Source organism: Mchenga conophoros, linkage group LG15, assembly GCF_057382185.1.
Source record: "Mchenga conophoros isolate Kocher_MC1m ecotype Shallow Benthic linkage group LG15, M_conophoros_male_GT1.1, whole genome shotgun sequence".
NCBI lineage: Eukaryota > Metazoa > Chordata > Actinopteri > Cichliformes > Cichlidae > Mchenga > Mchenga conophoros.
This window is the reverse complement of record NC_140540.1, coordinates 29,678,851-29,695,189: the sequence shown is the minus strand read 5'-3', so window position 1 is coordinate 29,695,189 and position 16,339 is coordinate 29,678,851. Positions and strand designations below refer to the sequence as shown.

General features: G+C 39.3%; 1 protein-coding gene across 1 annotated transcript in view; it reads right to left on the bottom strand.

Annotated features, from left to right (window-relative positions):
• ptchd4 (patched domain containing 4) overlaps positions 1-16,339 on the bottom strand; it is a 65,752-nt gene that overhangs the window by 35,595 nt on the left and 13,818 nt on the right. Inside the window, exon 2 of the mRNA XM_085246983.1 lies at positions 10,309-10,804. Within this exon, the coding sequence (XP_085103109.1) occupies positions 10,309-10,804 (496 nt within the window). The remainder of the gene's footprint in view (positions 1-10,308; positions 10,805-16,339) is intronic.

Genomic DNA, 16,339 nt, shown 5'->3' with positions numbered 1-16,339 from the left:
TCTTGGACAGCCATGGCTTATGTTGTTGTGCCTACAAAAGAACCACTTGCTTGTTTAACATTCTAAATGTAAGGTCTCCTTTCACTCCCACTATTTTCTATTCCATTCTATGATGCCTCTTACGCTGACTGAACTTACGCAGGAACTGTTAAACAAGTAGATCCCACATAAACACTGTGTCCATGAGAGGAAAAACAAAGATCTCACAGCTGAAGTTAGTACTGACTCCAACTTCACAGTTGGTCTCCATAGTATACAGAGTAAGACCTCATTGCTATCTGGATTTTAGTATTAGAGTTTAGTATTGTGACTGGTCTCGCTGGTTTTGAGATTTCTCGGTTGACCTAAAAGGAACACATTCTTCCAACATACTTCCATTATGACTCATACAAGGCTGATGAATACAGACTGGCATTGTGGAGCTTCATCATGCACCAGAGAAACAAACAATAGCAGCCTGTTGTATTAACTAAATAAAATGCAGGTCTGGATGGTCGATATCCTGAATTTATATAAACCTGTCAGCAAGAGAAAGGAAAAAAGTGCCAGCACTACCTCTGCAACGTCCCAGCATGTATGTTTCATGAGTGCTGTTCTGCTTTCTTTTCTTTCCCCCTGCCTGTTTTTACACTTCTAACAGCCATCACATATCCAGAGAGAGAAGAAAGTGACAAGCTCAACTCAGCAGTAATTGGCCAGCTCGCATATGACACGGCAGATAGGCACAAGGGAGACAGACAAGAGGAGAGGGTGCTCCATATTAAACAAAGGTCCAAAGACATCTGACGGTACCTGCCCTGTGCAAATCTGCTTCCACTACATGATTCAAAGGCCACAGATGACATTAGTTAGACATTTGAGAGAGAATAATGGATTAATTTTACTACAGTGTGAAGGGAGGCTTTGATGAAACAGATAAAGAGAAACCATGACACAGCTTTACACTTAACAAGCCAATACAACTTTAGAGAGGAGCGACATCTCTTTTGTATTATTTGGATAGGATGGGACTTTTTTGAAACTATTTCAAAAATCATTTACTTTGTTCTCTGCTACATTTATGTGAAATTCAGCTGTTGTCTTCATAGTCTTGTGTTATAATGATTGGGCCTTTTGTGCTAATTTTATACCATGTTATTTTACCAGTGTTACAGTACTACATTTCCAAAGAAAGTGCTGCCCTTGTTACACGCGTCTTGTACTACAAATTATGTCACCTTAAATTCCTTTATGTAGTTTTTAGTTGACCTTAACCATCATTCTCTCAAACCTTAGCGTTTTCTAGCCCTGATAAGTTTCCAAATTGCATTACTATGTGTAACTGCTACGTTTCACAATGAAGATTGGTGCCTCATCATGCATAGCATTCTGCCTTTATAGTAGGTCAGAGATCAATTTCCATCCCATCAGACAGACGAAGAGATTTTTGGCTTTTATGCAGGAATGGCTTTCATCTGGCCACTCTACCAGCACAAAGAGAGAGAAGTTTTGGTCATTCGCAGGCAATTAGAGAGTTTTCTGGGAGCTCTATTACCACATGGACCACACACTGTTTCTCTGTAGATGCATGTGTAACCACATGTGTAAATCCTGTATGTAAATCATATATGCTTTCTGGTTCTTCAAAAGTTTTTGACTGCAAAAGGGGATATCTCATTTTGATTTCAGTTGGGCCCTCATATTAAGCCCCTAATGTGCCTAGCGATTTTCCTTACTGAGGAGTTGGCAACACTGATTCCTCTCTGCATTTAACCTATTCACTCTGTGAAGCAGTGGGCAGCCATTGGACGCCACGGGAGCAGTGTGTAGATGGCTGTCCCTCCATGAGCCTGGTTCTACTGGAGGTTTTTTCCTGTGAAAACAGAGTTTTTCCTTCCCACTGTCGCCAGAGTGCTTACACACAGGGCTCACTTGATTGTTGGGTTTTTCTCTGTATGTATTATTGTAGGGTCTACCTTACAATATAAGATACTCTTGTTTTGATTTGACGCTGTATAAATAAAATTGAATTAACTAAAATATGTCCACAGGGGGTGCTACACTGGCATGACACATTTGGTATCAGTTTCTATTACAGTTCTCAGTGTCTGTCCTGATGTGGCACTGATATAGTGATAGGGGTGTGCCTCAGTCAGAACCTCCCAAAAGGAGGGTGGACATCTGCTACCTCTGAGGTCCTGTCACATGAAATTACAGACTTCATCAACTCCTCTCCATCTCCTTCTTCTGTCTCCACCTCCTGCCTCTTCCTCTTCATCTTCCATTCTCCTCTTCCCCTCTCTCCTCCCTCCTAAAATTCAGTCTCTGTCCTACCTTTCTGCAGAGTAAAAGAGGAAAAGGAAAGAGACAAAAATAGAATGTGATTTATTGGAAAGAAAAAAGGGACCTTTTTCTTTCCAATAAATCAGTCTTTTTTTTTCTCTTTGATTTTTTTTAGCTTCTTTCACACCTCTAGCCCTTCATCTCCTCTCCTGTCCTTCTCCTCTGCCTCTAGGTCATAAGGAGGGAGCTGAGCCAGTCTCTTGTTCCTGAGTCTTACTTAAACTTAAGTTATGTCAGCTGGCATGCAGCCAAGCTCTACCAAAGCTCTGGGGATCTGGTGACCTTAGTAATACATAGAGAAGAAAGATATACTGTAGAGTAAATAGACAAGGTATATTTAAAGAACGAAAGGGAGACAGATAAGGAAAGAGAGGATATGATGGAGGAAAATGTGGAAAATGTACATTTAATGTATGTTTGAATGTGACACATGTTATTAAGCTTGTAATCCTGAAAACTACCTTAAATAAATTCTCAGTCAGTTCTTATTTTGCCAGCCTTCATTTTAACCTCCACACATCTAGACCACCTCCCACCTAGGGGTGGGCGGTATAAACGGTATACGGTAGAAACTATATAAATTTGGCCAACGGTAGAGATTTTGACTATATTGTTCTACCGCAATAGTGCATGTTGATAGCGCATATCATCAGACTGCGCCTGTTTTGGTCGAAAGCATTGCAGCGTATGTAAACAACATCATCTGCAAATTATGCCGGGTGACAGTAATAGCAAAGAGACAAAGCATTTTTGGAATATGGGGAAATCCAAAAACTGCACTTCCTCCACTTCTGTACCATTGATTCTTTAATGCTGAATTCTCTCGCAGCTGCTTTATTCCCATGTTGTTGCAGCATATTAACGACTAACCTCATATTGTGGATGGATTATCTCAGTTGTTCTCCTAACTGAAGTTTGGTCCATTTATAGCATCCTGCCATGCAAGTGCATTTGTCCCTAACCACCAGAAACCCTCACGTTAACTTTTATTGAGTGGAAAAAAGTTAGCGTCCATCCTTCAGCTTCAATGCGCTAATGTTATGCTAACATAGCTGTTTTTCTAGCGATCACGTAGGACATCATTACATACCAGCTAGTCCAACTTCAGTAACCCTACAAAAGTCACTGCTGTTTAGTTTTCTGTCGTCATTTATGTTTGAAGTGATAGCAGAGCTGTATGGTTTAATTTTTTCAGAAATCTCTCAGTCAGAACATGGCATATCATGTTTAGGTGGAAACTAGCAAGCTAACTTCCTGCTAACTTCTAACAAAGTTGAATTTACAGGGAGTGCAGAATTATTAGGCAAGTTGTATTTTTGAGGAATAATCTTATTATTGAACAACAACCATGTTCTCAATGAACCCAAAAAACTCATTAATATCAAAGCTGAATGTTTTTGGAAGTAGTTTTTAGTTTGTTTTTACTTTTAGCTATTTTAGGGGGATATCTGTGTGTGCAGGTGACTATTACTGTGCATAATTATTAGGCAACTTAACAAAAAACAAATATATACCCATTTCAATTATTTATTTTTACCAGTGAAACCAATATAACATCTCCACTAGGGCTGGGTATCGTCACTGATTTCTAGAATCGATTCAATTCCGATTCACAAGGTCCCGAATCGATTCGATCCACGATTCAATTTAATTCGATTCGATTCGATTTGAATCTGGGAAATTTTGACAGTCAGAAATATTATAATTCAGATCAGTACGTTTACATATTTTTGTATCTATTAAAAGGAAGCTGACACACGCAAGACTTTATCAGAGGTGTGAGCATCACAGCAGAGGCCTTTGTGTCAAAGTAGCTGAAGATAAAACACAGAAAAACATGAAGGTGATTTTCCTGGCCTGGGATTTTATAAAAATAATCTGCAGTACATCAAAAACGAAAGAAAACCATTAATCAACACATGAACATTACCTCTGAAGTTACAGCGGTTTTATTAGAGACACGGCTAAGCGTTTTGCATTTTGCTTAATTTTAAAAAATTAAAATTTGTTCAATATTGAACGGCAGAAATTAGGTTTACTTTTCGGAAGTAAGTAAAAGGGAAAAAAAAACGTTGTCCGACAGCGCTGTAAACAACGGTAGACTTGTGCGTAACAAGCAAGCGAATAATGCAGAAAAGAGAGAGAGAGAGAGAGCTGTGCATGAAGTGTGATTTGTTTTTGTTTTTTATCCTGAAAAGTCAGCAAAAGTCAGAGGGAATTCATGACGATGTTTATGTGAAGCGTAGTTTGGATCTTCTTTTGCTGCTGGTTCGGTCAATATTGTTTGGAGAGAGATAAAACTAACAGCCATATGATCAGTGCAAAAAGGGCATAAACAAAAAGCGCGGACCCGCGGATCAGAATCAGCGAGCTGTCGGCTTTCAGCCCCGACCGTCAGCTGAGAAAGGCGACATCTCACTGATTCTGATCCGCGGGTCCGCGCTGTGTGTTTACGTCTTTGTGCAGAAGCCGTGTACCTGCTCTCATTTACTGTGTTAGCTGTTTGGTGGTTGTTGAAATTTTGTGATCTTTCACCTGAGATTCTGGCATTTCGGGCAAAATAAATTAATATTAAAAAATCGATTCAGGATTTTAATGAATCGATTTTACGTTATCCAAGCCAGAATCTATTTTAATCGATAAATCGATTATAAAAACCCACCCCTAATCTCCACATTCACAAATATACATTTCTGACATTCAAAAACAAAACAAAAACAAATCAGCAACCAATATAGCCACCTTTCTTTGCAAGGACACTCAAAAGCCTGCCATCCATGGATTCTGTCAGTGTTTGGATCTGTTCACCATCAACATTGCATGCAGCAGCAACCACAGCCTCCCAGACACTGTTCTGGGAGGCTGTGTTAAATGTGTACTGTTTTCCCTCCTTGTAAATCTCACATTTGTTGATGGACCACAGGTTCTCAATGGGGTTCAGATCAGGTGAACAAGGTGGGCATGTCATTAGTTTTTCTTCTTTTATACCCTTTCTTGCCAGCCACGCTGTGGAGTACTTGGACGCGTGTGATGGAGCATTGTTTCTGCATGAAAATCGTGTTTTTCTTGAAGGATGCTGTTAGGTTTTGTATTGTTGATTGTCATTTATGCTTAGAAATATCTACTTATATATGCTTAGAGTTTTATAATTAGTTGTAGATTGGTAGAGGTTTGATCCTTAATAGTCTGCAAACTTTGTGTGCATTAGAGAGCACTCTGGGAGCACGAGAGAGGTCGTACCTTGTCTTATTGTTTTACAGTAGGATTAACGTAGCTACGTCTGTTCTAGTCTAAGTACTTTTTGTTTAGATGAACTGCTGGACTTCCTCACCATGTTATCTAGGGTGAACCATCTAGGGTGAGGGGGAGACTACCCTCTTCCTGACCAAGGATGTTTGCTTTTGTGCTTTCATGTTATATGACCCTTTGATCAGCAGTACCCCACCCACACACACACACACACACACACACACACACACACACACACACACACACACACAGAGAGTATTCTTTGTTCACATGTATACCTATGTAAGATGCTATATGTTAATGACCCTATGCATATTCATGTAACCACAATAAAAGGAGTGCTATGGGGAACCTGGCTGAGAGTCTGATGGAGGTCAAGTGGTGGAACAACACTTGGCTCCAGGCAGGTCTCCCTCATGCATGAGTAACAAGAAGAACTTTGCCTACTTCGTGTCTTGCTTGCTGTGTAATTATATTGCCTTCAACGTTCCAGCGAATAGGTTCAAGCTACAAACCTATCAGATGCAGACTTCTTCCTGTACCACTGCTTGAAGAAGGTGTCTTCCAGAAACTGGCAGTAGGACTGGGAGTTGAGCTTGACTCCATCCTCAACCCGAAAAGGCCCCACAAGCTCATCTTTGATGATACCAGCCCAAACCAGTACTCCACCTCCACCTTGCTGGCGTCTGAGTCGGACTGGAGCTCTCTGCCCTTTACCAATTCAGCCACGGGCCCATCCATCTGGCCCATCAAGACTCACTCTCATTTCATCAGTCCATAAAACCTTAGAAAAATCAGTCTTGAGATATTTCTTGGCCCAGTCTTGACGTTTCAGCTTGTGTGTCTTGTTCAGTGGTGGTCGTCTTTCAGCCTTTCTTGCCTTGGCCATGTCTCTGAGTATTGCACACCTTGTGCTTTTGGGCACTCCAGTGATGTTGCAGCTCTGAAATATGGCCAAACTGGTGGCAAGTGGCATCTTGGCAGCTGCACGCTTGACTTTTCTCAGTTCATGGGCAGTTATTTTGTGCCTTGGTTTTTCCACACGCTTCTTGCGACCCTGTTGAGTATTTTGAATGAAATGCTTGATTGTTCGATGATCACGCTTCAGAAGCTTTGCAATTTTGAGACTGCTGCATCCCTCTGCAAGGTATCTCACTATTTTTGACTTTTCTGAGCCTGTCAAGTCCTTCTTTTGACCCATTTTGCCAAAGGAAAGGACGTTGCCTAATAATTATGCACACCTGATATAGGGTGTTGATGTCATTAGACCCCTTCTCATTACAGAGATGCACATCACCTAATATGCTTAATTGGTAGTAGGCTTTCGAGCCTATGCAGCTTGGAGTAAGACAACATGCATGAAGAGGATGATGTGGACAAAATACTCATTTGCCTAATAATTCTGCACTCCCTGTAATAAATTCTGTTTTCATGGATGCCTGGATGTTAAACTTAATTGTTACACCTGGTAAAGCAGCAATGCTTATTATTTTAATAGAGATGAAAGAATTTAGACAGTTTATAACTCTCAGTGATGCCGCAGTGTTCGTTTGATTTTGGGGCCTGAAGCAGACGGAGTTTTGGACCCAGATTACTCTGCAAGGCTTCTGACTACGGCAGCCGTAATGCTCTGGCAATCCATCCTTCACAGTGTTGCCAACTTAGCGACTTTGTCGCTATATTTAGCGAGTTTTCAGACCCCCTTAGCGACTTTTTTTCTAAAAAGTGACTAGCGACAAATCTGGTGACTTTTTCTGGTATTATTGGAGACTTATTTATGACAACTTTTTGAGGGCAGGAGACGTTCACACCCATGCGTCCAAACTGCAAATGAATCGCGTATAAGCGAAGCCGCTGCTTCCGCACTGACTGTAACGCAGTCAGTTTTTCTTTTACTGTGATTCTGTTTTGTGGATCACAATGTTTAAAACTACTGGGGTGATCGTGGCTCAAGAGTTGGGAGTTCGCCTTGTAATCGGAAGGTTGCCGGTTCGAGGCCCAGCTTGGACAGTATCGGTCGTTGTGTCCTTGGGCAAGACACTTCACCCGTTGCCTACTGGTGGTGGTCAGAGGGCCCGGTGGCGCCAGTGTCCGGCAGCCTCGCCTCTGTCAGTGCGCCCCAGGGTGGCTGTGGCTACATTGTAGCTTGCCATCACCAGTGTGTGAATGTGTGTGTGAATGGGTGGATGACAGGTTGTGTAAAGCGCTTTGGGGTCCTTAGGGACTAGAAAAGTGCTATACAAATACAGGCCATTTACTTATAAACACACACACACAAAGTAACTCCACCAGAGCGTCTATTTTGGGTCACTTATGCCGGTCCAAGCCCGGGTAAAGGAGCAGGGTTGGAATTGTGACATTAAAAAACAATAATTGCTAAAAGAAATTAAATTTATAGTTCTAAATAAATTCTAAATGCATTTACAATGTTTTTTACTCACTTCTTGTCTCTTCCACTATTTTATTTCTCTCTCCAACAACATAGGTTGCAATTACATTAGCATGACCAATTATGCAAATTAGGCAATGACGTCATTTAGCGAATTCTAGCGACTTTTAGGACAACCAATAGCGATTTTCCTTACTGAAGAGTTGGCAACACTGATCCTTCATAGCTTACTAAAGTTGTACTAAAACATTTTTTGACAGATTTCTGCGCGCCTTGTACTACATAAAATCGGTTCGAGGTCAGAATTCATACATAAGGATGCTGATGACCCTGATACATGCTTCAAATTATACAGTGATATGGATTTTAGGCCATATTGCCCAGCCCTACTCCTACCTTTACAAACCAAAAAGAATCTTTCTTCTTTGCCACATCATCCAAAACTGATAACCAATTTGGCATCAAGAATACCTGAAAATGCACATCTCACTGCTAGCATGTTGCTGATTCAGCAGGTTTTCTACTGGCAAACACTGTTGAGTTATTGTAATCACACTACATTTTTCAATAACACAGCAACCCATTACTGAACTAAATTCATTACTAAAATTACACTTACATTTCTATCATTAATCATGTTACAAAGTTTCTTTAGTTATCTGCACACCAACGCAAAGCTAGCCAAAAATGAGTGATGATAAAGCTAAGTGTATACCCAACAGCCAGCAGCCAGAGTGAACTTCAACAGGTAACAGACTGATTAGAAGTCAGGCCACAGCCTCCAATTCTACCTGTTCATATTTCTAAAGTAGAGTCAGTGTGGCAATCGCTTTGAAGTCTCTTTGTGCTGGTTTTCATCTTTGCTTGGTGTTGTCGACTTTGTGTTCATAGGTAAGTTTGAAAACAAAGATCATATGTGTGTCTTCATAAGGATAGGGATTTGTGTTGGTGTGTGGGACTGTAGCTTAAGGTTTATACTGATAACTGGTTATTAAGAAACAATGTGATTCAGGTCATTTTTTGAAGTAATATTTATGTTAATTTGCAATGTTCAGTACCTGCATTTTTAGTTGTCAATGTCAAGGATTAAAATACTGATATTGTATTGTACTGCTTTCTATTTTTCTAATAAAATTGAAAGGATTGAACAGGGGAAAAAAAAATCTTATGACACTTTATGCAATCGAGGCATATTCTGTAATTTTCTAAAAAAACAAAAAATAACAAACAAATAAAAAATACAAAACAAAAACAAGCCTGCTGGAGGGGAAAATTCTCCTCTACAACATGTAACTTACGATACCATGAAATACTGAGTAAATGTTTTTCTTAGATTAGATCTTAGATTTACATTGCATTAACATTTTACTGCATTGGCATCCTATACTATAGTTTGTTATTTGAAAGATGTATATGGCCTTAGCTAACAGGAACAGCAAGCTAGTATGTTAGCAAACTGTTTGATTTTTGTAGGGTTTTTTTGTAAAAAAATAAAAATAAAAGGAAATACATTTTTGATTTTCAGTTAGAATGTTAGAATGTTTTTTGTCTCATTGCTAAGACTCTGGAACACAATTTTTAAAATAAAGACATAATCCCATAGGATAGAGTCATCACCAAGGATGACTTGGACCTCATGGGCATAACTTATTGGTAGTGAGTCTCATCACACAAAAGCTTTAAGGCGTTAATTAGTCTTGTGCTACCAGATAAGGATGCACCTTCACAGTATTTCAGTGAACTTGCTTTGCCCTCTAGTTTGGATGGGACTTCAGTGTGATCTCTACAGAGAAAAGAGTAAATGTCTTTTTTTTTTTTTTTTTCTGTACACGGTGGTATGTATACATTTGCAAACAATAACTCATTCACTTAAAAATAAAAACCCACAACATCACTGCAGTAGAAACTCGTGAATTTTGATGACTTGGGCATTCATGATTCAGACAAAAAAAATTTAAAAAACACAAAAAGGAGTTCCTGCAGTGAATCAAGACTATCAAATGACTGAAATGTGCCATAAGTTAAACATAACTTTGAATTCAAATTTAGATTTTAATTATATTGGACGTGACTTCATGGTAAATTTTGGTTTGGATGTTGATGGAGTTCAACCTGAAATTCTGTTCAGTAAGGATAGGATTGCCTTGAGAAAGGTTGTGGTGATAAAGATCAGCCAAACAAACACATATCATGCTTATTACTTTGCAGCAGTGTTGCCCATCACAATTTGCAAACCACAATCAACTCACTATCAGTGTGAACCTAAGATAAGCATTTTTACCCAAACAACTGTATACACACACACACATGAACACACATTTTCTGTTATGACCCATATTGCCACTCACCCATTGCAAAGAATGGTATCCCCAGTAGTGTAGAGTTGAACTTCCCATCTGATATGAAGAAGATCCCTGCAGCCGTCACATTGGCAATGCAGATGGTCAGCACACCCAGGAGTCCCAGGAAAGGTTTCCCCCTTAGGCAGTCCCGCATAGAGCTGGAGATGGTGGCGGCCAGGAGCACCAGCACCAGACTGACCAACACCTCACCCTTGGCCAGCAGGCCCGTCTGGTGGAAGTCCCGCCACAGACTGAAGGATGTGAGTGACTGGATGTGGAGCTGGTCTGCTGCATGGGGGACCTCGGCTGTGGACAGTCGACTGGCCAGGGCACAGAACTCATTCTCCCAGCGCTCTGCAATAGCATCCTGCACCACGGGTCCATGATTTCGGAGGTAGTATGTGATTTGGACAGCACGAGCAAACTTGACCTGCTGGTCACGGCTGTTGGGTGAGAAGGACACACCGCCCAGCTGGTGCCCGATGAAGGCCACACGGCCATCCTGCACAGAATTCAGAGGTATTAGATATTAGCTGCAATTAAAGTAGCATACCATGGAAGGCACAGGAGTCCAGTAACTTCAAAGCAAATGTCCTGCTTCTCACTATACGTTCTTTGATACCAGCTTTCATTTTTGTTCTATTTGCTTTACTTTTTAATATGAACCCACCTCACAGCTGCGGACAGGACTGATGCTGCTCTGTACTAATTTTTTCATTAATCAGATTGTACAGCACAAACAAGACGTCACAGTGACAAGAGCATGGAGATAAGTCCAAGAAGAATTGCACAGGAGGAATTCAATAAGCCTGCTGGAACAATAAAAGTGAGTAAGCATTAGTCTATCACACAGAAGTCAGATTATAATAGAAGCCTGTTGGTTGTTGTTACACAACCATTCATTATTAAGTTGAAAGTATTGGCAGAACTACTGATGTATAAGGTGCCAAATGATACAGCAGTGCAGCCCAGCAAAGGCAAGGGATGACCAAATAATGCTACATGCTATAAGGGTCTGATGCAAACAGAAGCATGAAAAATATGCATCAATCTCTTGGCTTCACCCAGGTAAAAGGTGACTCGTTGAGAAAAATTTAACTGTTCCAAATGAGAAATAAAAAGATGTGTCACTGGGTAATGGGGTTTCCACAATTACCTTAAACCTGTTCCTGTTATATTAGCCATTACTGCGCCACAGACTACATCAAAAAAAAGTTATAATGCCACTGGTACATTATAACTTTTTTTCTTTTCAGGAATGGCTGCTGAAGGCATCCTGAGGTAGGTCAAAGTTATCACACCAGTGATGATGTCAAGCAAACTAAAAACGAAATTAAAAGCAATTCTGAAAAAAAAGGCAATGACAACAAAATTCATTAATAGAACATTAAGATTAATTATTTTAATTATTTAATTATTCATAAGTGGAAAACATTTAACACAGCTATTAATCTTCCCAGAAGAGGGTGTTCTGGCATTTTCACCCCAAGGTAAGATTGTGCAATGATCAAAGAAAAAGCACAAAAATAAATAGAATAAAGGAAATGAATCAAAAGTTACTTTTCAGATGTTAAACTTCACTGTTAACCTCCTAAGACCCAAACTCTTTCATGGCATGCATTTTTAATTTCTCTTTGCTATTTGGGCTGATTGGGACCTGATGAATGTAAAAACAAAGAATTGCGTGATTTTATTTTTTTTACCTGATTTTATTTTTGAGAAAAAACGAGATCCACATAAGAGGACATTCACTGTAAATTTTGACAGAACAGTGGCAGTATAACATCCTCGTAAATGGATATCAGGTCCTCCCATATGGAAAAGATATATATAAAACTTATAAAGTTTGTATCTGTCTTGTGTGAAACCTGTATGAAAAGCATACAAAAGTGAAAACAGATATAAGATCCCTTGAAAAATTATATAAATGAAACTTGTATGTTTTGGATACTTACTAAAACAATATATGAAAGTAATGAGAAATTGGCCACTTTCATGAGTAAATCATAAAAGCCTTGTATGATTCACTATATGAAGTAGGCCACATCTTATGCAAGTCTTTTATAAGTTTTTACTATTTCTTTTCCATATGGGCTTGTAGAGCAAAATTGACTATTTTGGTCTAGACAACCCAAAATGTGATATCCACATATGTGGACGCCAGGTCCTAGGAGATTAAAGAACAGTTAGAAAAAGACTGAACAAGTAGAGTCTGTTTGGAAGGGTCTGAAAGGTCCTTTCTTTAAACAGAGCACGGCAGCACAACTTAGCTAACATGTTTCATTACTTGAGGCAAAAACATACTGCTGCATAGAACCAGGCTGTGAAAGACAAAAAACTAGCAGCCTCACTGGTTACACGTGCTACTGACACTCTAGATGACACGAAGAAAAAATGCTGGATGGACAATAATAATGCAGTTAAATGGTGGAAAAGCAGAAAATAGAAAATATTTTTCAGTTGTATTCTGTCATAATATTGTCGGCTCAGAGTTACTAGATACAGTATTTACTTTAGTTATAATTAAACCAAAGTTTTACACACACTCATGTTATCCATCTACATTTTTTATTTAAAACTAATATTGCGACTAATATTGCACTACAATGGGACCTTATTTCAATGGAAATTCAAATTCAAATGAGGAAATCTGTCCTCAGTGACAGTAGATGTTTGGGAAAGATGGATCGAAAATAGTCTTCATTTACTTGCACTTATAAAGGCTATAAACTCGAGTCCATGAAATGTTCACAATTTTTTTCTCTATATCATCAGAAATATTGTTATTGCAGATTTTCTTGAAATATCTTCCTCCAATTTTGAGACTATACTGCCCACCCTGTTTCTGGATTTTGGTTTAGTTTTTGAAAAACAGCACAACAATTACATAGTAAAATATTTCATGTTATTCTTCAGCTGATGTTCTCTTTAAATTGTTTTAGAACCAGATAATTTCTCATTTTACCCTGATACATAAAAGAGGGTGGGCTTTCTTTTTTATATGAGGATCCTGCATTGAAAGTATATATGAAAGACATAAAAAAATAGTATAGTTTTTGTTGTTCATCATTTATTTCCCTTGCCTGGTTTAGATTTTTAGGTAATGTGTCCAAATATGTGTATTTATTGTGACTGTATGGTAAAGTCATTAAACTAATAATGCACACATTATAGCTATAAGCTTATGCCTCAAAAGTAATTATACAATTATTTAAAGCTGCAGCGCAAATATTGTATTGGTCTATTTAATCACTAAATCAAGACACGCACCAGTGAAACTGTGAAACTCCTGCCTGGTTTCCGCAACCAGAACAGTTTCAGTTTTAATTTGCAGCTTATTGTAGATGTGCTTTATCTTGTCACAAACACAATAATCCAGCACAATCAAATAGTCGCAATGTACTGTTTCACAGCAGGGAGCTTGATAAAAATCTGAGGCTTCTAGATAAATAAATCCCTGCAATTGTTTGCTTCATTTTCAGTAAACAATTTACTTCAGTGTGAGGAGAAAGGAGTTATTCCACTCTGGGATTATGTGAACAGCAGAATAAACTGGTGGTGGACACTGCATTTTGAAGTCACATGATTGAGCTCATCCATAACTCAAAAGTCAGGTTTTCTGTCAGAGTCTGAGACTTTTATTACTGTCTGCTTCAAATCGATCCATTTATAAGAGCGAGATCTGCATGTTATTTTTGAGCTTTATCATTCTTCGAAAACAATCCCAACTCGGTGCTTCAGATTTGTCATTTCGTGACAGTGTACGAACATGTTTATGTAATGTAATCACATTACATTGCTGAGGGAGCTCAAAAAGCTTTTGCTCCAATTTCACTTGTGTAATTTCGCAAAGCTCAAATTACTCTATCACACTCACTTCTTGGTTTCACTAAAGCATTTCAAATGAATCTCAACAGTCACAGCACACTTATGTATAAATATCTGCACTGAGCCAATACATGCTCAGAGTGTGTGCAGTCTTAAACATGCGTGCCTTTGAAGCTTTAAAGAAAGTGAGTAATGAGACATAATCGGGGCAACAATTTCTGTGCCTGCAGAATTATCAGCTTTGTTCTCTATTCTTTTTTGTGGCAGTCCTTATAAGACAAAATATACTTGCGTATGAGAGTGAGGCCAGGTGAGCACAGAGAGACAAAAAAGGAACTGTGTGTGATAAATGTGCTGAGTGATGTGTGAAAGAGGGAGGTGACACCTCACTGCTGTCTGAGGTGAGATGGAGGTGGTGATGGTGGAAGAGGTGGAGAAAGAGCTTTCCTGGTCCAACCCCTACTAGTATTTGAGTTTTCTTTAAAATACCTAATTTTTCACTATGTTCAATAAGTCCACATTAGGTTCAAACCAACACATTATTAAATAAGCAAAAGGTAAAAAAAAATGGGTAAGAAGACCTACAGTAAGAATCAGGAAGGTTTGAATTTTCAAACATATGCTACAACCATTATGCTAGCCCAGGTTTGTTATTAGCCACCTGTTACGTTGGGATAGTTTTACATAAATGATAAATACAGCCTAAAGGAGTTAATAGAACTAAAGACTTGTATTCTAAAAGACTCAGACAGATGAGATTTCTGAAAACCATCTACCTTCAGTTGTTCTGCTTACATCAGCTTATAGCTTATGTCTCTCACAGCTTATGTGTTAGGTGATATAGTAATCACTCACCACTCTCTCGCTTTTCCCTCTTACTGGTGCAGTGAGAGCTACACCTTGTCCTACACCACACACCTATTCTGGTATTAAAAGTAAAGGTGGCTAGTACTCTGTTAGCTCCCCAGCAGCACAGTCTCTAACAACGTTTGTTGTGAAAATCCAGCTTTGCATTATGTTCTGCCAAGGGTATAACCCCCACACCCCACTCACAAATTTTGTGATCGAGCGAATGTTTTAAATATTTGATTGCAGAATAAAATGCAGAATATTTGTTGGCAAACCTAATTGTAGCTGGTTTGGCACTGACCGGGTGGATTTTAAGATAGTAACCTAAACCAAATCCTACACCTAAGACAGGTAGTTGATAGGTTTGTTTAGCACAAACCCCTCGCTGGAACAATTAGAGACAATTCTACTACAATGGCAAAAAGCACTGGACACCAGGCAGAGCTCTTTGTGTGATCTCGTGCACGAGGGAGAGAACTGTGACGAGCGCTGCTCCTGACGCTCGAACCCCAGTCACTCTCAGTTAGCTCCCCCGTAGCACTGCTCTTTGTTGTGGTTACATGAATATGCATAGGTTCATTAACATATGACATCTTACATAGGCATACACGTGAACAAAGAGTACCATCTGTGTGTATGTGTAGGTATGCGTGTGTGTTTTTGTGTGTGTGTCAAGATGTGACCCTGTGAACGACTCCCCAGAGCTGGTGCCAGGAGTCTAGCGGTCCACCTAAACAAAGGGCTCTTATAATTAAACAGATACAGAGTAGGTGTCCTCCTATACCATAAATCAGTAAGAGAAGGTACGACCTCTCTCATGACCTTAGGGTGTGTGTGCATGCCAGAACCCTCTGGAAGGCACACTACTAAGGATCAGACAGCCTATCAATATGCAATCGATTATATATACTCATATAAGCATATATGAGTATATATTTCTAAACATACATCACAATCCAACAATATAAACCTAACAGTAGTCATTATTGAAATTAAAGTGATTGGACGTGCAAAAAGATGTCCAAGTCAAAATTACTGAGGAGTAGAAAGTAAAACCTGACCCAAACATGTTTTCACTCATAGTGACCTTCTGAGGTGAAACATACGACTGGATTTAGACTTCTGTGGGAACTCTGAATTCTAACTTACGATGTAACCAGAAAACCTTCTTAACCCTACACCACAACCTTCCACGCCATTCAAGTTGTTGCAGACTGAATCAACCTGACGTGTAGTTCCATAAACAAACCAAACCATATTCCTGGATCCTAAACCTGTGTTTTGGAGGTCCTACGGTATATTTCTTGTCATGGTTTGCTTTTGTCTGTTGAAAAGCTCATCTTGCTAGTTTGGGGTTTCT